Source organism: Hyla sarda, chromosome 3 (assembly GCF_029499605.1).
Source record: "Hyla sarda isolate aHylSar1 chromosome 3, aHylSar1.hap1, whole genome shotgun sequence".
Lineage (NCBI taxonomy): Eukaryota > Metazoa > Chordata > Amphibia > Anura > Hylidae > Hyla > Hyla sarda.
The window spans coordinates 4,485,074-4,509,968 of record NC_079191.1 but is presented as its reverse complement, the minus strand read 5'-3'; the positions used below and the strand labels follow the sequence as shown (position 1 = coordinate 4,509,968).

General features: G+C 47.3%; 1 protein-coding gene across 3 annotated transcripts in view; it reads left to right on the top strand.

The window, feature by feature from the left end:
- Positions 1–8,989, top strand: part of LOC130361113 (putative nuclease HARBI1) — a 62,082-nt gene extending 53,093 nt beyond the window's left edge. For all 3 annotated transcript variants that reach the window (XM_056563684.1, XM_056563682.1, XM_056563685.1), the window contains one exon: positions 8,868–8,989. In XM_056563684.1, the coding sequence (XP_056419659.1) occupies positions 8,868–8,878 (11 nt within the window). In that variant the 3' untranslated portion in view covers positions 8,879–8,989. The remainder of the gene's footprint in view (positions 1–8,867) is intronic.
- Positions 8,990–24,895: the final 15,906 nt, after the last annotated feature.

Here is a 24,895-nt window from a genome sequence, read left to right as displayed (position 1 = left end):
CAGTCACATCACAGTGTCCAGATATAACCGGTCACATCACATCACAGTGTCCAGATATAACCGGTCACATCACATCACAGTGTCCAGATATAACCAGTCACTGTGACGGGGTTCAACAATCAAGGATTGTCACACAATCAACAGAGCAGGAGATGGGAGAACAGCACCAGGTTTATTGGCAGAGACCACAAAACAAAACACAATCCACACGATGAGGGGTGATCCGGAGTCTGGGCAAACAATGGGCAACAGAAGGGCACAGTCACTGGGCAAACAATGGGCAACAGAAGGGCACAGTCACTGGGCAAACAATGGGCAACAGAAGGGCACAGTCACTGGGCAACGGGGAAGGAACAAACTGCAGATCCCTGGATTCAGCTCCACAGTCCACAGATAACAGCTCCACGTCTAGTGGTCCCTCAAGTCCCCTGGGAGGTCCGGTCCTCAAATCCGCTCCTCAGTTCACAGGGGTCCACAGATAAGTCCTACGCGATTCCTTGTTCCAGAGGGCGACCTCAGCCTCAGCTCCTGTATCCCAGCAATCCTCCAGATTCTGGGGCACAATCTCCAGGGCAGGTTTTACTGGCAGCAACTCTCACCCCAGAAATCAACTCAGCAACTCCATCAGACGACTCCTCAGCTATCGGGGCACTACAGGTCCCAGCAGGCTCTGTACTAGCATCAGCTCCTGTTCTGGGACATCACACACTACACTCAGAGTCCCCCACCCAGCTCTTCTTATCTACCCAGATTCCTGTAGGGGGAGGGAAAGCATCTCCAGCGTCTCCAAGGTGTCTGCCCCAGACCTGAGGTGGGCACCAGGAATAATTTTCATTCCTTTGGTCAATATCCCCCCATCTTCCTGTGTCCATCCAGCCCCACCCAGAACAGACATACACAGCAGGGTCAACAAACATTCCTCTGCTCAGCATCTTCCTGTGTCCATCTTATGTCCAGTTATATCCACCATGACAACCCCTCCACCCCCCAAACAATGTGCCCATCCAGGGGATCCTGACGGATTCCCTGGTTGGCACAGGCAGGTTTATATTTCCCCCTGGCGGGACAGTCCATCAGCGTTCTGGTGTTGGCCTCCGTGTCTGTATTGGATGGAGAAGTTGTATGGCTGCAGGGACAGGCTCCACCGCAGCAAACGTCCATTGTCTCCTGACACTCGGTTCAGCCATGTGAGGGGGTTTTGATCTGTTACAATGGTAAAGTCTCTGCCATACAGGTACGGCTGCAGTTTATTTAGGGCCCATACAATAGCGAGGCACTCCTTTTCAATGGTGGCATAAGCCACTTTCCGATCCAACAATTTACGGCTGATGAAGGCGACTGGGTGCTCTTCTCCCGCTGCATTGACTTGACTGAGGACGGCTCCGATCCCGTAGGTGGACGCATCGGTCTGGACAAGGAACCTGCGCTTGTAGTCGGGAGCAGCCAGGACAGGTGCAGTGGTGAGAGCCATCTTCAGCTCTGTAAAGGCTTCCTCGCAGGCCGGTGTCCACTTCACCATCCTAGGCATCTTCTTGCAGGTCAGGTCCGTCAGGGGTTTGGCTACGGCACTGAAATGAGGAACAAATTTTCGATAATAACCAGCAGTTCCTAGAAAGGCTAGCACTTGCTTCTTAGTCTGAGGTGTAGGCCAGTTGCTGATGGCTTCCACCTTGGCAGGTTCTTAGGGTTCCTCTTCCCACTCTATGACCCAGGTACTGCACCTCTGCCATCCCCAACTGGCATTTATCAGGGCGGATAGTCAGACCGGCAGATAGAATTTGATCTAGTACTAGGCCCACGTGTTGGAGATGTTCCTCCCATGTTGCACTATAAATGGCGATATAATCCAGAAATGCACAGGCAAAGTCCTCACAGTTTTCTAACAGTCTGTCTACCAGTCTTTGGAATGTGGCCGGGGCGTTTTTCATCCCGAAGGGCATTCGGAGTAACTCAAATAATCCAAATGGGGTAATGAAAGTGGATCGTTCCCGAGCTTCCTCAGTCAGGGGTATCTGCCAATACCCCTTGCTCAGATCCAATGTAGTGACATATCAGGCACTTGCAAGCCGATCCAGCAGATCATCAATCCTGGGCATGGGGTAGGCATCACTTATGGTGGCATCATTGAGGCGTCTGTAGTCTACACAGAACCGGGTGGTTCCATCCTTCTTCGGTACCAGCACTACAGGTGAGGCCCAGGGGCTTTTTGAGGGCTTTATGACTCCCAGCTGTTTCATCTCCTCCAGTTCTTTCTTGATCATGTTCCGAACAGCTTCTGGAACTCGGTAGGGTGCCTGCTGAATGGGGCGTTGTCCTGGGGTCTCCACATGGTGGTGGGTGAGGTGTGACTTGCCTGGCTTTGATGAAAAAGCAGAAGCCCTTGACCCCAGCACGATGTGAATACTCCTCTTTTGTTCCTCAGACAGGTGCAGACCCATGGGTACTTGATGCAGAGTATCCCCAGCTTGGGCACTCTGGAGAAGGTCTGGAAGAGAGTCCTCCGCTGTGCTATCACTTGGGGGGTGGCAGATAGCCAAAACAGTTTTCTGTCGCAGGCCGCTAGGGTCCTGGGCAATCACATAGTTGGTATCATTGATCCTCTTTATACCTCAGTACGGTCCTTCCCAGGTTGCTTACAGCTTGTTAGCAGGGAAAGCAACAACCATAAGCACCTGTTGGCCTTCCATAAACTCCCGGGCTCTGGCTTTTCCGCTTCCAGCCATCGCTGACAGGCGTAGGACATATTGTGGGCATACATCCTAAAGGAGCCTCCGGTAGCAGCTGGAAGATCCCGGAATTGGATGTGGTTTGATTCCGGGGTGATGGCATAAAAATCCAAGATCATTTGTTTGATGGTGTCATAGTTGCTATTTGACCGCCTGTCAAGGGTCCTTTAAGCTTCTGCAGCCCCTCCTTCCAGGAGCTGCACCAGTATATAAACACAGTCCGAGCAGGACACCTCCAGCAAACTGCACTGCAGCTCAAAGTCCTTAAAGAAGCCCACCACATCACCGGAGGCTTCATTAAACTTCTTAAAGTCCTTTGGTGAAACCGTCTAGGTTCCTGTATGCTCATGTTTATATGGTGTTCCCTGGCCTCCCGTGTCTCCTGCCTCCTGTTTGCCCGGTCTATAGCTTTTCTCCGGTCATCTATGGTGGCTTCTGCGCCCAGAACTACCAGCTCCTCTTCATACCACACCACCCATGGACTTTCAGTAGTGGGGGCCCCAGGGTCTAGGGTTCGCCAAGGGGATATCTGGGTGGAGGTGGTCTGGTTGGCATGCTTCAGGGCTGTAATTAAGTGTTCCTTAGAAAGTCCTTTTGTAGCCCAGGCCCAATTCTCGAGCCTATTCCTGTAGGCTGTGTGTGGTCCAGTTCCTGAACTCATGCCCTGCACTGTTCTCCATGGTGCTGCGCTCTGTTGATCCCACCGCTGCCACCAGTTGTGACGGGGTTCAACACTCAAGGATTGTCACACAATCAACAGAGCAGGAGATGGGAGAACAGCACCAGGTTTATTGGCAGAGACCACAAAACACAATCCACAGGATGAGGGGTGATCCGGAGTCTGGGCAAACAATGGGCAACAGAAGGGCACAGTCACTGGGCAAACAATGGGCAACAGAAGGGCACAGTTACTGGGCAAACAATGGGCAACAGAAGGGCACAGTCACTGGGCAACGGGGAAGGAACAAACTGCAGATCCCGGGATTCAGCTTCGGGTCCAACACTCCACACTCCAATGTATTGTCCACAGTCCAAAGATAACAGCTCTACGTCTAGTGGTCCCTCAAGTCCCCTGGGAGGTCCGGTCCTCAAATCCGCTCCTCAGTTCACAGGGGTCCACAGCTAAGTCCACAGATAAGTCCAACACGATTCCTTGTTCCAGAGGGCGGTCTCAGCCTCAGCTCCTCTATCCCAGCAATTCTCCAGATTCTGGGGCATAATCTCCAGGGCAGGTTTTACTGGCAGCAACTCTCACCACAGAGATCATCACAGCAACTCCATCAGATGACTCCTCAGCTATTGGGGTACTACAGGTCCCAGCAGGCTCTGTACTAGCATCAGCTCCTGTCTCTGGGACATCACACACTACCCAGAGTCCCCCACCCAACTCTTCTTATCTACCCGGATTCCTGTAGGGGGGAGGGAAGGCATCTCCAGCGTCTCCAATGTGTCAATCCACAGCAGGGTCAATCCACATTCCTCTGCTCAGCATCTTCCTGTGTCCATCTTATGTCCAGTTATATCCACCATGACAACCGTCACATCACAGTGTCCAGATATAACCAGTCACATCACAGTGTCCAGATTTAACCAGTCACATCACATCACAGTGTCCAGATATAACCAGTCACATTACACCACAGTGTCCAGATATAACCAGTCACATCACATCACAGTGTCCAGATATAACCAGTCACATCACAGTGTCCAGATATAACCAGTCACATCACATCACAGTGTCCAGATATAACCAGTCATATCACATCACAGTGTTCAGATATAACCAGTCACATCACATCACAGTGTCCAGATATAACCAGTCACATCACAGTGTCCAGATATAACCAGTCACATCACATCACAGTGTCCAGATATAACCAGTCACATCACAGTGTCCAGATATAACCAGTCACATCACATCACATGTCCAGATATAACCAGTCACATCACATCACAGTGTCCAGATATAACCAGTCACATCACATCACAGTGTCCAGATATAACCAGTCACATCACATCACAGTGTCCAGATATAACCAGTCACATTACATTGTCCAGATATAACCAGTCACATCACATCACAGTGTCCAGATATAACCAGTCACATCACAGTGTCCAGATATAACCAGTCACATCACATCACAGTGTCCAGATATAACCAGTCACATTACAGTGTCCAGATATAACCACTCACATCACATCACAGTGTCCAGATATAACCAATCACATCACAGTGTCCAGATATAACCACTCACATCACATCACAGTGTCCAGATATAACCACTCACATCACATCACAGTGTCCAGATATAACCAATCACATCACAGTGTCCAGATATAACCACTCACATCACATCACAGTGTCCAGATATAACCAATCACATCACAGTGTCCAGATATAACCAGTCACATCACATCACAGTGTCCAGATATAACCAGTCACATCACAGTGTCCAGATATGACCAGTCACATCACAGTGTCCAGATATAACCAGTCACATTACAGTGTCCAGATATAACCAGTCACATCACATCACAGTGTCCAGATATAACCAGTCACATCACATCACAGTGTCCAGATATAACCAGTCACATTACACCACAGTGTCCAGATATAACCGGTCACATCACATCACAGTGTCCAGATATAACCGGTCACATCACATCACAGTGTCCAGATATAACCGGTCACATCACATCACAGTGTCCAGATATAACCAGTCACATCACAGTGTCCAGATATAACCAGTCACATCACATCACAGTGTCCAGATATAACCAGTCACATCACATCACAGTGTTCAGATATAACCAGTCACATCACATCACAGTGTCCAGATATAACCAGTCACATCACAGTGTCCAGATATAACCAGTCACATCACATCAGTGTCCAGATATATCCAGTCACATCACAGTGTCCAGATATAACCAGTCACATCACATCACAGTGTCCAGATATAACCAGTCACATCACATCACAGTGTCCAGATATAACCGGTCACATCACATCACAGTGTCCAGATATAACCGGTCACATCACATCACAGTGTCCAGATATAACCGGTCACATCACATCACAGTGTCCAGATATAACCAGTCACATCACAGTGTCCAGATATAACCAGTCACATCACATCACAGTGTCCAGATATAACCAGTCACATCACAGTGTCCAGATATAACCAGTCACATCACATCACAGTGTTCAGATATAACCAGTCACATCACATCACAGTGTCCAGATATAACCAGTCACATCACATCACAGTGTCCAGATATAACCAGTCACATCACATCACAGTGTCCAGATATAACCAGTCACATCACATCACAGTGTCCAGATATAACCAGTCACATCACATCACAGTGTCCAGATATAACCAGTCACATCACAGTGTCCAGATATAACCAGTCACATCACATCACAGTGTCCAGATATAACCAGTCACATCACAGTGTCCAGATATAACCAGTCACATCACATCACAGTGTCCAGATATAACCAGTCACATCACATCACAGTGTCCAGATATAACCAGTCACATCACATCACAGTGTCCAGATATAATCAGTCACATCACATCACAGTGTCCAGATATAACCAGTCACATCACATCACAGTGTCCAGATATAACCAGTCACATCACAGTGTCCAGATATAACCAGTCACATCACATCACAGTGTCCAGATATAACCAGTCACATCACATCACAGTGTCCAGATATAACCAGTCACATCACATCACAGTGTCCAGATATAACCAGTCACATCACATCACAGTGTCCAGATATAACCGGTCACATCACAGTGTCCAGATATAACCAGTCACATCACATCACAGTGTCCAGATATAACCGGTCACATTACATCACAGTGTCCAGATATAACCGGTCACATCACATCACAGTGTCCAGATATAACCAGTCACATCACATCACAGTGTCCAGATATAACCAGTCACATCACATCACAGTGTCCAGATATAACCAGTCACATCACATCACAGTGTCCAGATATAATCAGTCACATCACATCACAGTGTCCAGATATAACCAGTCACATCACATCACAGTGTCCAGATATAACCAGTCACATCACAGTGTCCAGATATAACCAGTCACATCACATCACATGTCCAGATATAACCAGTCACATCACATCACAGTGTCCAGATATAACCAGTCACATCACATCACAGTGTCCAGATATAACCAGTCACATCACATCACAGTGTCCAGATATAACCAGTCACATTACATTGTCCAGATATAACCAGTCACATCACATCACAGTGTCCAGATATAACCAGTCACATCACATCACAGTGTCCAGATATAACCAGTCACATTACAGTGTCCAGATATAACCACTCACATCACATCACAGTGTCCAGATATAACCAATCACATCACAGTGTCCAGATATAACCACTCACATCACATCACAGTGTCCAGATATAACCACTCACATCACATCACAGTGTCCAGATATAACCAATCACATCACAGTGTCCAGATATAACCACTCACATCACATCACAGTGTCCAGATATAACCAATCACATCACAGTGTCCAGATATAACCAGTCACATCACATCACAGTGTCCAGATATAACCAGTCACATCACAGTGTCCAGATATGACCAGTCACATCACAGTGTCCAGATATAACCAGTCACATTACAGTGTCCAGATATAACCAGTCACATCACATCACAGTGTCCAGATATAACCAGTCACATCACATCACAGTGTCCAGATATAACCAGTCACATCACATCACAGTGTCCAGATATAACCAGTCACATTACACCACAGTGTCCAGATATAACCGGTCACATCACATCACAGTGTCCAGATATAACCGGTCACATCACATCACAGTGTCCAGATATAACCGGTCACATCACATCACAGTGTCCAGATATAACCAGTCACATCACAGTGTCCAGATATAACCAGTCACATCACATCACAGTGTCCAGATATAACCAGTCACATCACAGTGTCCAGATATAACCAGTCACATCACATCACAGTGTTCAGATATAACCAGTCACATCACATCACAGTGTCCAGATATAACCAGTCACATCACAGTGTCCAGATATAACCAGTCACATCACATCAGTGTCCAGATATATCCAGTCACATCACAGTGTCCAGATATAACCAGTCACATCACATCACAGTGTCCAGATATAACCAGTCACATCACATCACAGTGTCCAGATATAACCGGTCACATCACATCACAGTGTCCAGATATAACCGGTCACATCACATCACAGTGTCCAGATATAACCAGTCACATCACAGTTTCCAGATATAACCAGTCACATCACATCACAGTGTCCAGATATAACCAGTCACATCACATCACAGTGTTCAGATATAACCAGTCACATCACATCACAGTGTCCAGATATAACCAGTCACATCACATCACAGTGTCCAGATATAACCAGTCACATCACATCACAGTGTCCAGATATAACCAGTCACATCACAGTGTCCAGATATAACCAGTCACATCACAGTGTCCAGATATAACCAGTCACATCACAGTGTCCAGATATAACCAGTCACATCACAGTGTCCAGATATAACCAGTCACATCACATCACAGTGTCCAGATATAACCAGTCACATCACAGTGTCCAGATATAACCAGTCACATCACAGTGTCCAGATATAACCAGTCACATCACAGTGTCCAGATATAACCAGTCACATCACATCACAGTGTCCAGATATAACCAGTCACATCACATCACAGTGTCCAGATATAATCAGTCACATCACATCACAGTGTCCAGATATAACCAGTCACATCACATCACAGTGTCCAGATATAACCAGTCACATCACATCACAGTGTCCAGATATAACCAGTCACATCACATCACAGTGTCCAGATATAACCAGTCACATCACATCACAGTGTCCAGATATAACCGGTCACTACACATTACCGAGATAGCGAGGTCCCCAGCGGCAGGATCCCTGAAGTCTTACACCTTATTCTTTATCCTTTGGATAGGGGATAAGATGTATAAAGCTGGAATACCCCTTTAATGAGATGGCTGTAATATTCTTGTCTGTAAAATAACAAATATTTTATCCTCTTATTACAGTTGTCTGTTGATGATGATGATGATAATGAGAACCTTAGGACTTGGCCAAGTTCACCTTTTCATTTCTACAATGATTATTGTTATTAAGAAGTGGAATGAATAAAGTTATTTGATCATCTGGAGGCCTCTGGTCTGGATTAAGTCTTTGTGTATGAGAATTTTTTATGTTGTCCTAATACTGACCGACCTGGAGGTCTCTAAACTATCCCCAAGGACTCAGCCTAGGGGGTCTTCATGGCGGCCATGGCTTGGGGGTCTATATACAGTTGTATCCTACTTACCGAGGAAGTTTACATCCCTACTGAGGTCCTGAGTCTGTCACCCATGAGACCCTTTCAGGTTTCAGCCTTTGGGTCAGAGGTTGATAGGGATCTGACCACTCACCCATCCAATGAAAACTTCTGAAGTTCTCTGTAAAGTTTTCATATAATGACAGGGACACTTTAGGACTGAACTGGTACATACAATGACATCCACAAACTGTAGTCAGTACATGGTCTGGGTTGGTAACACTTCACTATCCAGATGAAGGAAGGACACCAAAGCTTCAACATAGAGAGAAGGAGCCCGATCATCCATAATCATGGCTGTTAATGGGGATTTCTTCCCCTTCTTTTAGATAACACAGCCCCCACACTTCCGGAAAGGTTTTCCACAATATTTTAGACCTTCTGTGAGACCTTGTGTCACATTTATGAGTTCAGAAAACAACAAAACCCCTGGAGGTTACAGGGAAATTACCAATAAACAACAACTTTAGGGGAAACCCCCAAAGGGCTACCCTAAACTAGAACCCCCCCCCAAAAGGAAATGATTAAAACTCTTATTGAACACTTAAAATACAGGGAACACATATAATGATTAAACTTGACACCATTAGGTGCCAGTACCACACAAATTAAAAGCACAGGGTATATCTAGCACATCTGCAATGTGTATCCCACTTATATATACAGTACAGACCAAAAGTTTGGACACCTTCTCATTCAGAGTTTTCTTTATTTTCATGACTATGAATATTGTAGATTCACACTGAAGGCATCAAAACTATGAATTATCACATGTGGAATTATAGAAATAACAAAAAAGTGTGAGAATCTGTCATATTCTAGGTTCTTCCTTTTGCTTTGATTCCTGCTTTGCACACTCTTGGCATTCTCTTGTTGAGATTCAAGAGGTAGTCACCTGAAATGGTTTTCATTTCACAGGTGTGCTGGTGTGGAGGAGGAGGTGTGATGGTGTGGGGGAGGAGGTGTGATGGTGTGGAGGAGGAGGTGTGATGGTGTGGAGGAGGAGGTGTGCTGGTGTGGAGGAGGAGGTGTGCTGGTGTGGGGGAGGAGGTGTAATGGTGTGGAGGAGGAGGTGTGATGGTGTGGAGGAGGAGGTGTGATGGTGTGGAGGAGGAGGTGTGCTGGTGTGGGGGAGGAGGTGTGATGGTGTGGGGGAGGGGGTGTGATGGTGTGGGGGAGGAGGTGTGATGGTGTGGGGGAGGAGGTGTGATGGTGTGGGGGAGGAGGTGTGATGGTGTGGAGGAGGAGGTGTGATGGTGTGGGGGAGGAGGTGTGATGGTGTGGAGGAGGAGGTGAGCTGGTGTGGGGGAGGAGGTGTGATGGTGAGGAGGAGGAGGTGTGATGGTGTGGAGGAGGGGGTGTGATGGTGTGGAGGAGGAGGTGTGCTGGTGTGGGGGAGGAGGTGTGATGGTGTGGGGGACGAGGTGTGATGGTGTGGAGGAGGAGGTGTGCTGGTGTGGGGGAGGAGGTGTGATGGTGTGGGGGAGGAGGTGTGATGGTGTGGGGGAGGAGGTGTGATGGTGTGGGGGAGGAGGTGTGATGGTGTGGGGGAGGAGGTGTGATGGTGTGGGGGGAGCTTTGCTGGTGACACTGTTGGGGTTTTTACTCTGAAGGTATACTGACCCAGTATGGCTACCACAGCATCTGGCAGCGGCTGCTATTCCATCCGGTTTGCATTTAGTTGGACCAATAACCTTTATCCACCAATAGCCTCAGTAGTGACCATGGGGGCTAGTAAAACTTGCCCTGTTGTCCATAGCAACCAATCAGCTTGCTTCTTTCATTTTTAGGAAGGTCGGTGAAAAATAAAAGAAGCAATCTGATTGGTTGCCATGGGCAACTGGACAACTTTACCTCTGCACAGGTTTTTATATCTCCCCCATGTTCACTACTGAGGCTATTGGTGGATAGAGGTAATAGTGCTGACTGTAACCACTGCAATTTAAAATATAACACCAGCCAGTGTCCTGACGTTTCGCTGGCAACCCAGCTTCATCAGAGGACTGGCGGCTAGTGTTATACTTTAAATTGTGGTTACAGTCAGCACTATTACCTCTATCTACCAATAGCCTCAGTAGTGACTATATATATATATATATATATATATATATATATATATATATATATATATATATATATATATATATATATACCGTATATACTCGAGTATAAGCCGAGTTTTTCAGCACGATTTTTCGTGCTGAAAACACCCCCCTCGGCTTATACTCGAGTGAACTCCCCCACCCGCAGTGGTCTTCAACCTGCGGACCTCCAGAGGTTTCAAAACTACAACTCCCAGCAAGCCCGGGCAGCCATCGGCTGTCCGGGCTTGCTGGGAGTTGTAGTTTTGAAACCTCCGGAGGTCCGCAGGTTGAAGACCACTGCGGCCTTCAACATCATCCAGCCCCCTCTCACCCCCTTTAGTTCTGAGTACTCACCTCCGCTCGGCGCTGGTCCGGTCCTGCAGGACTGTCCGGTGAGGAGGTGGTCCGGTGGGTTAGTGGTTCCGGGCTGCTATCTTCACCGGGGGCGCCTCTTCTAAGCGCTTCGGGCCCGGCCTCAGAATAGTCACGTTGCCGTGACAACGACGCAGAGGTGCGTTCATTGCCAACGTACTTCTGCGTCATTGTCAAGGCAACGCCTCTATTCCGGGCCGGAAGCGCGGAGAAGAGGCGCCCCCGGTGAAGATAGCAGCCCGGACCACCTCCTCACCGGACCACCTCCTCACCGGACAGCCCTGCAGGACCGGACCAGCGCCGAGCGGAGGTGAGTACTCAGAACTAAAGGGGGTGAGAGGGGGCTGGATGATGTTGAAGGCCGCAGTGGTCTTCAACCTGCGGACCTCCGGAGGTTTCAAAACTACAACTCCCAGCAAGCCCGGACAGCCGATGGCTGCCCGGGCTTGCTGGGAGTTGTAGTTTTGAAACCTCTGGAGGTCCGCAGGTTGAAGACCACTGAGGGCGAATGATGAGAAGAGGATGATGAAGGGGGGGGGGGGTGTGGGATGATGAAGGGGGGTGGGGATGATGAAGGGGGGGGTGTGGGATGATTACAAGGGGATGATGAAGGGGGGATGTGTGGGATGATAAGGGGATGATAAAGGGGGGATGTGCGGGATGATAACGGGATGATGAAGGGGGGATGTGTGGGATGATGACAAGGGGATGATGAAGGGGGGATGTGTGGGATGATAAGGGGATGATGAAGGGGGGATGTGCGGGATGATAAGGGGATGATGAAGGGGGGATGTGTGGGATGATAAGGGGATGATGAAGGGGGGATGTGTGGGATGATAAGGGGATGATGAAGGGGGGATGTGTGGGATGATAAGGGGATGATGACAAGGGGATGATGATGAGGATGTTAATGACGGGTCTGGATGATGACAGGGGGGGATGAGGTATTTCCCACCCTAGGCTTATACTCGAGTCAATAACTTTTCCTGGGATTTTGGGTTGAAATTAGGGGTCTCGGCTTATACTCGGGTCGGCTTATACTCGAGTATATACGGTATATATATAAGTGGGACACACATTGAGAGGCATTTCCATAAGCACACGATGCAGATGTGCTAGATGTACCTTATGCTTTTAATTTCTGTGATACTGGCACCTAATGGTGTCAAGTTTAATCATTAGACGCGTTCCCAGTATTTTAAGTGTTCAATAAAATTTACATTTTAATAATTTCCTTTTTTTGAGGAGGTTCTAGTTTAGGGTACCCCTTTGGGTGTTTCCCCTGAAGTTGTTGTTTGTGAGTTCAGGCGCTGATATTGGAAGAAATAGATGGAGCTGAAGTCCAGGCACTTCCATTTCTCTACAACATTGGTTTTGCTCGGGGGATGGGGTCTTGAGGGACATTCGAGTCTATAAGGGGGAGACAAGAGCAGGGGGGGCAAAGGAGTCTGTAAGGGGGAGACAAGAGCAGGGGGGGCAATGGAGTCTGTAAGGGGGAGACGAGAGCGTGGGGGCGCAGAGGAGTCTGTAAGGGGGAGACGAGAGCGTGGGGGCGCAGAGGAGTCTGTAAGGGGGAGACGAGAGCGTGGGGGCGCAGAGGAGTCTGTAAGGGGGAGACGAGAGCATGGGGACGCAGAGGAGTCTGTAAGGGGGAGACGAGAGCGTGGGGGCGCAGAGGAGTCTGTAAGGGGGAGACGAGAGCGTGGGGGCGCAGAGGAGTCTGTAAGGGGGAGACGAGAGCGTGGGGGGGCAGAGGAGTCTGTAAGGGGAAGACAAGAGCGTGGGGGACAGAGGGGTCTGGGGGAGGAGACAGATTAGTCTGTAAGGGGGAGACAAGGGTGTTGGGGGACAGGGGTCTGGAGGAGGGAACAGGAGTCTACGAGGGGGAGACAAGAGTGTTGGGGGACAGAGGAGTCTGTAAGGAAGAGAAAGAAGGCTGTGGGGTAAGGAAGAGACAAAGGAGGCTGGCAGCGAATGTTGGGAGTTGTAGTTTTGCAACAGCTGAAGGCACCCTGCTTTGAACACGCTGGTCATCAGTTCACCTGGATGAGCCCCAGCACCAACAGCCTAATTAGATGACCAGGTGCAGTGATCAGACTTCACATCTTCCAGTGTCTTCAGGAGGGGAAGCAAGATCGAGTGAGTGCAGATAGATCAACCCCCTGAAGCCAAACCCCAGTCACATGCAAGGGAAAGGGGAACATGACAACAATTTTATTAGTATCTGTATTTATTGACCGTGCTCTGAGATAAGTCCCGTGCCCCTCTGAGATAAGTCCAGTGCCCCTCTGACATAAGTCTCGTGCCCCTCTGGCATAAGTCCTGTGCCCCTCTGAGATAAGTCCCGTGCCCCTCTGAGATAAGTCCCGTGCCCCTCTGAGATAAGTCCCGTGCCCCTCTGAGATAAGTCCCGTGCCCCTCTGAGATAAGTCCCGTGCCCCTCTGAGATAAGTCCTGTGCCTCTCTGAGATGGTGACATCCTATCCCAGCAGCGGTGAGCAGCACATCCCATTGGAGCAGGATCCCCTCGGCCACAGGGGTGAAGAACACGTCCCCAGACACATCCCACTGGTTCTCTCACAATGGTCGTCCGGATCTAGGAGAACAACAAGGGGTTAATGGGATTTAGGGACAATCAGGAGAAGGTTTGAGAGGACCAGGTATAGAGATCCTAATTTATTTTGATCCCTTTAAGTAGAATTTATTTGTCAGCACCCCAAAGCTCATCCTAAACCTTTGTGGAGCCAAGTAGGAGCCAAGCAGCTTGCTCTTTCTGAGTGTTGCTGTGTAAGAGGGGGCGTGAAAGAGGAGTTTCAAAAACTGGAGTTTGAAAGCAGGAGGTTGAGATTGCTGTGAGTGTTAATTTCTGAACCCACAAGGTCTACAAAAAATTTTAAGTGTAATTTTGACTGTCTGTTTTTTCCTATACATTTGTGAAATCCCCATAACTAGATGGCCTCCATGTTGGAAAATGCAGTCCGGTGTACATCCTGCGCGATGTATACAATCCTTGACCAGCAGTGTGAGGTGCAGATTGTTGTGCGAGATGTGCGCTAGTTGTCCGTTTGGAAGCCCCGATCCTGCATCTAGAGGGGCGACTGGCAACAATGAGAAGCATTAACAACATGGAGAGGAGTCTCCTGCTCACTGAGCAGGCACTCTCGGGAATAGAGGTGGGGGAGGACAGTGGGACGGAGTTGCAGGACAGTCAGGCAGTTAGCTGGGTTACAGTTAGAAAGAGGGGTAGGGGAAAAAGTGTCAGGGAGGCTAGTCCTGAACTGGCACACCCCAACAAGTTTGCCCGCTTGGCAGATGAGGGGGATGCCATTACAGAGCTAGCAGAACTGCAGCAGGATACCGCCTCTGACCGCCAGGGGGGTGTCTGCTCCAGTAAGGAGGGAGGGAGGAGTACAGGGCAGGCCAGACAGGTACTAGTGGTGGGGGACTCAATTATTAGGGGGACAGACAGGGCAATCTGTCACAAAGACCGGGATCGCCGAACAGTGTGTTGTCTGCCTGGCGCACGAGTTCGGCACATCGCGGATCGGGTTGACAGGTTGTTGGGCGGGGCTGGAGAGGCCCAGCAGTCATGGTACATATTGGCACCAATGACAAAGTAAGAGGTAGGTGGAGTGTCCTTAAAAATGATTTCAGGGACTTAGGCCGCAAGCTTAAGGCAAGGACCTCCAAGGTAGTCTTTTCTGAAATATTCCCTGTACCACGAGCCGCACCAGAGAGGCAGCGGGAGATCAGGGAGGTAAACAAGTGGCTCAGAAGCTGGTGTAGGAAGGAAGGGTTTGGGTTCATGGAGAACTGGGCTGACTTCGCTGTCGGTTACCGGCTCTACCGTAGGGACGGGCTGCACCTCAATGGGGAGGGTGCAGCTTTGCTTGGGGAGAAGATGGCTAGAAGGGTGGAGGAGTGTTTAAACTAGGGACTGGGGGGAGGGAACCTACAGCAAAGAGGGGGAAGATAGTGTAGATAGAGAGGTGGGAATTATAAATGTACCTGGGGGTGGAGCGGAGGGAGGGGTTAGAATAGTTAATAGGAGTAAGCTTCATAGGAAAATAAAACTTACACCCTTGAATCCCATTAACCCCAATAACATAAAGGATGGAAATGTAAAGTGTATGTTCACAAATGCCAGAAGCCTAGCAAATAAAATGGGGGAGCTTGAGGCCTTGATACTGGAGGAACATATTGATATAGTTGGGGTCACTGAGACATGGCTGGTGATATAGTTGGGGTCGCTGAGACATGGCTGTGATATATTTGGGGTCACTGAGACATGGCTGGTGATATAGTTGGGGTCACTGAGACATGGCTGGTGATATAGTTGGGGTCACTGAGACATGGCTGGTGATATAGTTGGGGTCGCTGAGACATGGCTGTGATATATTTGGGGTCACTGAGACATGGCTGGTGATATAGTTGGGGTCACTGAGACATGGCTGGTGATATAGTTGGGGTCACTGAGACATGGCTGGTGATATAGTTGGGGTCACTGAGACATGGCTGGTGATATAGTTGGGGTCACTGAGACATGGCTGGTGATATATTTGGGGTCACTGAGACATGGCTGGTGATATAGTTGGGGTCACTGAGACATGGCTGGTGATATAGTTGGGGTCACTGAGACATGGCTGGTGATATAGTTGGGGTCACTGAGACATGGCTGGTGATATAGTTGGGGTCACTGAGACATTGCTGGGGATATAGTTGGGGTCACTGAGACATGGCTGGTGATATAGTTGGGGTCACTGAGACATGGCTGGTGATATAGTTGGGGTCACTGAGACATGGCTGGTGATATATTTGGGGTCACTGAGACATGGCTGGTGATATAGTTGGGGTCACTGAGACATGGCTGGTGATATAGTTGGGGTCACTGAGACATGGCTGGTGATATATTTGGGGTCACTGAGACATGGCTGGTGATATAGTTGGGGTCACTGAGACATGGCTGGTGATATAGTTGGGGTCACTGAGACATGGCTGGTGATATAGTTGGGGTCACTGAGACATGGCTGGACTCCTCGCATGACTGGGCTGTTAATCTGCAGGGTTTACATTGTTTCGCAAGGATAGAATGAACAGAAAAGGTGGTGGAGTCTGTCTGTATGTAAGAAGTGGTATGAAAGTCAGTGTGAACGATGCCATAGTGTGTGATGATTCTGAGGATGTGGAATCACTGTGGGTAGAATTACAAAAGGAGGGAAATACTGAAAATAATGTTTGGTGTAATCTACAGACCCCCTAATATCACTGAAGAGATAGAAGTTCAGCTTCATAAACAAATAGAGAGGCCGCCCGGGCAGGTACAGTGGTAATAATGGGAGATTTTAACTATCCAGATATAGATTGGGGCCGGGGTTGGCTAAAACTACAAAGGGGCGACAATTCCTAAATTTATTGCAGGATAATTTTATGGGCCAGTTTGTGGAGGACCCAACAAGAAGTGATGCCTTGTGGGATCTGATCATTTCCAACAACGCAGAGCTGGTTGGTAATGTAACTGTGCGGGAAAACCTTGGGAATAGCGACCACAATATAGTTACTTTTCACTTAAAATGTAGAAAACAAAGACAGGCGGGGAAGGCAAAAACATATAACTTTAAAAAGGCAAATTTCCCTGGGCTGAGATCTGCACTACAGGACATAGACTGGGGGGAGGGGTTCTCAAATACTGATACAGAAGGTAAATGGGACATCTTTATATCAACTCTAAATAACTATACAGCTAAATATATACCAAAGGGGAACAAATATAAACGATTAAAACTAAATCCTACATGGCTGACACATGATGTTAAAAGAGCAATAAACAACAAAAAAATAGCCTTCAAAAAATACAAATCTGATGGGTCAGCGATAACATTTAAACAGTACAAAGAGCTTAATAAAATCTGTAAAAATGTAATAAAAACAGCAAAAATTCAAAATGAGAGACAGGTGGCCGAAGAAAGCAAAACTAATCCTAAATATTTTTTTTAGATATATAAATGCAAAAAAAAACCAAGGACAGAGCATGTAGGACCCCTTAATAATGATAATGGGGAGGTTGTCACAGGCGATCAAGAGAAGGCGGAGCTACTGAATGGGTTCTTTAGTTCTGTATACACTATGGAAAAAGGAGCTGACATTGGCCAGGTCAGTGCTGGTAACACATCATGTACAGGTCAGTGCTGGTAACACATCATGTACAGGTCAGTGCTGGTAACACATCATGTACAGGTCAGTGCTGGTAACACATCATGTACAGGTCAGTGCTGGTAACACATCATGTACAGGTCAGTGCTGGTAACACATCATGTAATGTACTGAACTGGCTTAATGTAGAGATGGTACAAGGTAAGTTAAGTAATATAAATGTAAGCAAATCTCCAGGGCCGGATGGACTACACCCAAGAGTTCTTAGAGAGGTAAGTTCAGTAATATCTGTACCCCTGTTCATGATATTTAGAGATTCTCTGGTGTCTGGTATTGTGCCAAGGGACTGGCGCAAGGCGAATGTGGTACCAATCTTCAAAAAGGGCTCTAGGTCTTCCCCAGGAAACTATAGACCGGTAAGTTTAACGTGCATTGTGGGTAAATTGTTTGAAGGACTTATAAGGGATTACATACAGGAATACATAGGGGATAATTGTATTATAAGTGATAGCCGGCATGGGTTTACTAAGGATAGAAGGTGTCACCAATCTAATTTGCTTTTATGAAGAGGTGAGTAGAAGCCTTGACAGAGGAATGGCTGTGGATATAGAGGGGGGCTCTGTATATAGAGGGGGGGCTGTGGATATAGAGGGGGGGCTGTGGATATAGAGGGGGGCTGTGTATATAGAGGGGGGCTGTGTATATAGAGGGGGGCTGTGTATATAGAGGGGGGCTGTGTATATAGAGGGGGGCTCTGTATATTGAGGGGGGCTGTGTATATAGAGGGGGGCTCTGTATATAGAGGAATGGCTGTGGATATAGAGGGGGGCTGTGTATATAGAGGGGGGGCTGTGTATATAGAGGGGGGCTGTGTATATAGAGGGGGGGCTGTGTATATAGAGGGGGGGCTGTGTATATAGAGGGGGGGCTGTGTATATAGAGGGGGGCTGTGGATATAGAGGGGGGCTGTGTATATAGAGGGGGGCTGTGTATATAGAGGGGGGGCTGTGTATATAGAGGGGGGCTCTGTATATAGAGGAATGGCTGTGTATATAGAGGGGGGCTGTGTATATAGAGGGGGGGCTGTGTATATAGAGGGGGGGCTGTGTATATAGAGGGGGCTGTGTATACTAATAACCTGCAGCGTCGTATGTCTTAGGGGGGATTAAACTGGCAGAGTCACTGGTAGAGAAGGATCTGGGGGACTTGTAGATCACAGACTACAGAATAGCACAATGTCAGGCTGCTGCTTCCAAGGCCGACAGGATATTGTCATGTATCAAAAGAGGCCTGGACTCCAGGGACAGGGACATAATACTCCCCCTTTATAAAGCATTGGTACAGTCTATAGTGTATAATACTCCCCCTTTATAAAGCATTGGTACAGTCTATAGTGTATAATACTCCCCCTTTATAAAGCATTGGTACAGTCTATAGTGTATAATACTCCCCCTTTATAAAGCATTGGTACAGTCTATAGTGTATAATACTCCCCCTTTATAAAGCATTGGTACAGTCTATAGTGTATAATACTCCCCCTTTATAAAGCATTGGTACGGTCTATAGTGTATAATACTCCCCCTTTATAAAGCATTGGTACAGTCTATAGTGTATAATACTCCCCCTTTATAAAGCATTGGTACAGTCTATAGTGTATAATACTCCCCCTTTATAAAGCATTGGTACAGTCTATAGTGTATAATACTCCCCCTTTATAAATCATTGGTACAGTCTATAGTGTATAATACTCCCCCTTTATAAAGCATTGGTACGGCCTCACCTGGAATATGCTGGTCAGTTTTGGGCACCTGTCCATAAAAGGGACACTGCAGAGCTGGAAAGGGGGCAGAGACGCGCGACTAAACTAATATGGGGCCTGGAACATCTTAGCTATGAGGAGCGATTAAAGGAGTTACAATTGTTTAGTCTTGAGAAGAGACGTATAAGGGGGGATATGATAAACGTATATAAGTATATAAATGGCCCATACAAAAAATATGGAGAAAAACTGTTCCAGGTTAAACCCCCCCAAAGGACGAGGGGGCACTCCCTCCGTCTGGAGAAGAAAAAGTTTAGTCTCAAGGGGCGACACGCCTTCTTTACCGTGAGGACTGTGAATTTATGGAATGGTCTACCTCAGGAACTGGTCACAGCTGGAACAATTTACAGCTTTAAAACAGGATTAGATACATTCCTGGAACAAAATAACATTAATGCTTATGAAGAAATATAAAATCTCATCCCTTCCCAATATCGCGCCGCGCCCCTACCCCTTAATTCCCTGGTTGAACTTGATGGACATATGTCTTTTTTCGACCGTACTAACTATGTAACTATGTAAGTATCTAGAAGTGTTAAAGGAATAGTCTGTTGAAAAGTATCTTCAGTCCGTTGTGCCTGGACTGCAAAAAGAAAGAAAACAATCTTCAACTCACCTCCCTCCATTCCCCCTTAGCGCCCCACTAGAGCTGTTCGACCCTCTGGTCCGGTTTTCTTCCTTCTTCCGTGTGCACGGATCGTCACACTGCGCTCAGCCTATCACCAGCTGCAGTGATGTCCCGCCAAGGCCAGTGATAGGCTGAGCGCAGTGTGACGATCCGTGCACACGGACAGGGATGGACTTACAACACTCAGAGCCCCTTGACCGAAAAAAGGCAAGGGCTCCCTGCAAGGTTCTGCCGCTGGTCACACTTCTGCCACACCCCTATTCCACCCAAATCCCACACACTAAATAAACAAAAATGTATGTATGTAAAAAACACTTTAACATAGGTAAAATAATTTTCATGACCAATAATACTGGTATACAAGGAGTAAATATATACCACCACACAATAAATGGATAATACTGTATACAAGGAGTAAATGTATACGACAACACAATAAATGGATAATACTGGTATACAAGGAGTAAATATATACCACCACACAATAAATGGATAATACCGTTTACAAGGAGTAAATATATACCACCACACAATAAATGGATAATACCGTATACAAGGAGTAAATATATACCACCACACAATAAATGGATAATACTGTATACAAGGAGTAAATATATACCACCACACAATAAATGGATAATACCGTTTACAAGGAGTAAATGTATACGACAACACAATAAATGGATAATACTGGTATACAAGGAGTAAATATATACCACCACACAATAAATGGATAATACCGTTTACAAGGAGTAAATATATACCACCACACAATAAATGGATAATACTGTATACAAGGAGTAAATATATACCACCACACAATAAATGGATAATACCGTTTACAAGGAGTAAATATATACCACCACACAATAAATGGATAATACCGTTTACAAGGAGTAAATATATACCACCACACAATAAATGGATAATACTGTATACAAGGAGTAAATATATACCACCACACAATAAATGGATAATACTGTATACAAGGAGTAAATGTATACGACAACACAATAAATGGATAATACCGGTATACAAGGTTATATAATATATACCACCACACAATAACTGGATAATACCGCCATAATGTACTAAATAAAATAACTATACACAGACCAGTATACTATTGTAACGGTCTTACCTTAGACGGCTAGAAAGTGGATCCGCTGACCTGTGTGGACAATGGCTGAACCGCACCAGGGAGCGGAGTCTAAGGTGCCAGACGCAAAGCGGGATGGTCTCGCTGCAGCAGGCGGCACCCAGGTTGCTACCCCTGGCACGATCCATCCACACAGGATGCCCAGATGAACATGGCATGGAGAAGAAGCATAGTCAGACATAGCAAGGGTCAGAAGGCAGGCAGCAAAGAAGCGTAGTCAGGTCACAGGTACAAGGTCAGGAGGCAAGCGACAAAGGAGCAAAGTCAGGTCACAAACTGGAGGTCAAAACACTATTACGGCACAAACTCAGAAAAGCTTTCTCTAGGGCACTAAGCACAAAGATCCAGCAAGGGTTAAAGGTGCGGGGTTAAATAATGTCAAATTACACTAGCACCAATTAATGGTGCACTTGCCCTTTAAATTTTACAGAGCCAGCACGCACAGTAGGAGGCTGGGGCACAAATGTCGGCGGACACAGGGAGCAGAGGAGCAAGCAGGTGAGTGGACTCTCGGGACTTGGAGAAAGGCGTGTCCCGCCTAGCGAGTGCCAGAGCTGCCGGGGGCACAAGATGGGGAGCGCTCATGGCCGGCCGGAATGGCCGGAATGTGCCCCTAGCAATGCCCAGGACACGCGTGCGGGTGTGTCCCACACCATGAGTCCCGGGTCGGGCAGAGAAGGGGGAACGCTCACTGCCAGGATAAATGGCCGGAGCGCTGCCCCTAACAGTACCCACCCCCCCTTGGGTCTCCCCTTCTTTTTGGTCTAAGAAAGTCTTGAACCAGACTGCAATCAAAAATATTCTCCTCTGGTTCCCAAAACCTCTCTTCTGGACCAATCCCCTTCCAGTCTACAAGAAAATAACATTTTCCTCTAATAGTTTTAGTAGCAAGGATCTCCTTAACCTCAAAAATGTCTGAAGAACCAGAGAAAGGAGTGGGAGCAACAGTATTTTAAGAGAAACGATTAATGACCAAGGGCTTAAGCAAAGAGACAAGGAAGGAATTTAGAATGCGGAGGGAGGAGGGCAGACATAACTGCTAAGAAACAGTGTTGATTTTTTGAAGAATCACAAATGGACCCAGGTAACGAGGACCAAACTAGTAACTCAGAATTTGAAAGCATATATACTTGGAGGAGAGCCAGACCCTGTCACCAGGACAAAAAGATGGCGGAGGTCTTCTTCTCTTGTCCGCTTGAAACTTCATTAGGGAGGAAGCAGATAGTAACGAGCGTCGAGTCTTCTGCCAAATGGACACAACATTTCTGATTAGGGTATCCACAGCCGGCACTCCAGAGGAATCAGGTAGAGGAAGAGGTGGACTGTAGTTGACAAAAAATGGAGAAGTCTTCGTGGACTCAGAATCTGTTTGGTTGTAAGAAAATTCAGCCCAAGGCACAGGATCAACCCAATTGTCCTGCTGGGCAGAAACAAAATGTCACAAGCAGCCCTCCAGGACCTGATTAACTATCTCCACTTGCCCATTGGATTGAGGGTGGTAGGCGGAAGAAAAGTCCAGATTAATCTTTAAATGAGAACAAAGGGCACGCCAGAATTTGGAGACAATATGGGAAGGAAGACCATGAAGATGAAAAATTTGTTGGAGAAAATGTTTGACCAACTGAGGTGCTGATGGAAGTCTGGGTAAAGGAATAAAATGTGCCATCTTGGAAAACCGATCAATGACCACCCAGATGACGGTATTGTTACCAGAAGGAGGAAGATGGGTGATGAAATCCATGGCTATATTAGTCCAAGGGGCATCCGGAATAGGCAAGGGCTGTAAGCGTCCAGCAGGTCTTAAGTGAGGAGTCTTGTTTCGAGCACAGGTAATACAAGAATTAACAAAATCTGTGACATCCTGTTTGAGATGAGGCCACCAATAGTGTTAAGAGATTAATAGAAAAGATTTCTTGATCCCAGAGTGACCGGCCAACAACGAGGAGTGTCCCCAACTGAGGACACGAAGTCTAATGCAAGGAGGCATGAACGTCTTCCCAGGTGGAACATGAAGAAGAGAAGCTGGAGCTGCAGTAATTAGACACTCAGGAGGAATGATATGGTGAGGAGAGATATCCTGAGCAACAACATAAGAGGAATGAGAAAGAGAAAGAACTCTTTAACATTATCTCTGCACAACGAAAATGAATGAAGAAGTTGAATCGAGAGAAGAAGAGCGACCATCTTGCCTGACGGGGATTAAAGCGCTGAGCAGAAATAAAAGGTTCTTGTGATCACTGAAAATGCTGATTGGATGTTTAGAGCCTTCTAAACAATGACACCATTCTTCTAAGGCAAGTTTAATGGCGAGGAGTTCCCGGTCACCAATAGAATCCTGTATTTTTCGCCATATAAGACGCTCTGGCATATAAGACGCACCCAATTTTAAAGGATGAAAATCTAGAAAAAAAAGATTCTGAACCAAATACAATGTAAAGTATAGGACAGTGATCTTCAACCTGCAGACCTCCAGATATTGAAAAACTACAACCCCCAGCATGCCCGGACAGCCGTTGAATGGGAGTTGTAGTTTTGCAACATCTGGAGGTCCGCAGGTTGAAGACCACTGGTATAGGAGGTTATACTCACGTGTCCCCGCCGCTTCGGACCCGTCGCTGCTCATCACCGCTGCCCTGGACGTCGCCCTCCATCGCTGTCGCCGTGTCCCCGGGGTGTCCCCGGGGTGTCCCCGTCCCTCTGGAATGTCTCTGCTGCCCGGTGTCCTCGCTCTCCATCGCCGCCATCATGTCGCTACGCACGCCGCTCCTATTGGACGATGGGACGGCGTGCGTGACAATGTGATGACGAAGAAGGAGAGCACCGGCCATGCAGGGGATCCCGGCACGGAGCAGACACCAAGGAGGCAGGTAAGGTCCCTTCCGGTGTCCTGTAAGCTGTTCGGGAAGCTGCGATTTCACTGCGGCGGTCCTGAACAGCCCGACTGAACAGCCAGGTTAGTGTCACTTTCGCTTCAGACACGGCGGTCAGCTTTGATCGCCGTGTTTGAAGGGTTAATACAGGCCATCACTGCGATCGGTGATGTCCTGTATTAGCTGCAGGTCCCGGCCGTTGATGGCTGCAGGAACCGTCGCGATAGGAAAGGGTTTTAATGTGTGTCTGCCATATAAGACGCACCAACTTTTCCCCCCCAGTTTTGGGGAAGAAAAAGTGCATCTTGTACGGCAAAAAATACGGTAGTTTCTCTCTGCAGGAGAAAAGGTCTTGGATAAATAACCGCAAGTGATGTTCTTTCCTTTAAAAGACTCTTGGGTAAGAACTACGCCAGCTCCAACAGAAGATGCGTCTACCTCCAAACAGAACGGTTTTCAGGATCAGGTCTTGAGAGAAGAGGTGCTGTAGCACAGGCAGATTTCAACTGAAAAAAGGCCTGTTCAGCCTCGGGAGACCAATTTTTGTAGTTATTCTTCTTTTCGGTAAGGGCAACAATTGAGGCTACCAGGGAAGAAAAATGAGGAATAAACCGACGTTAGTAGTTGGCAAACCCCCCAAAACGTTGAATTCCCTG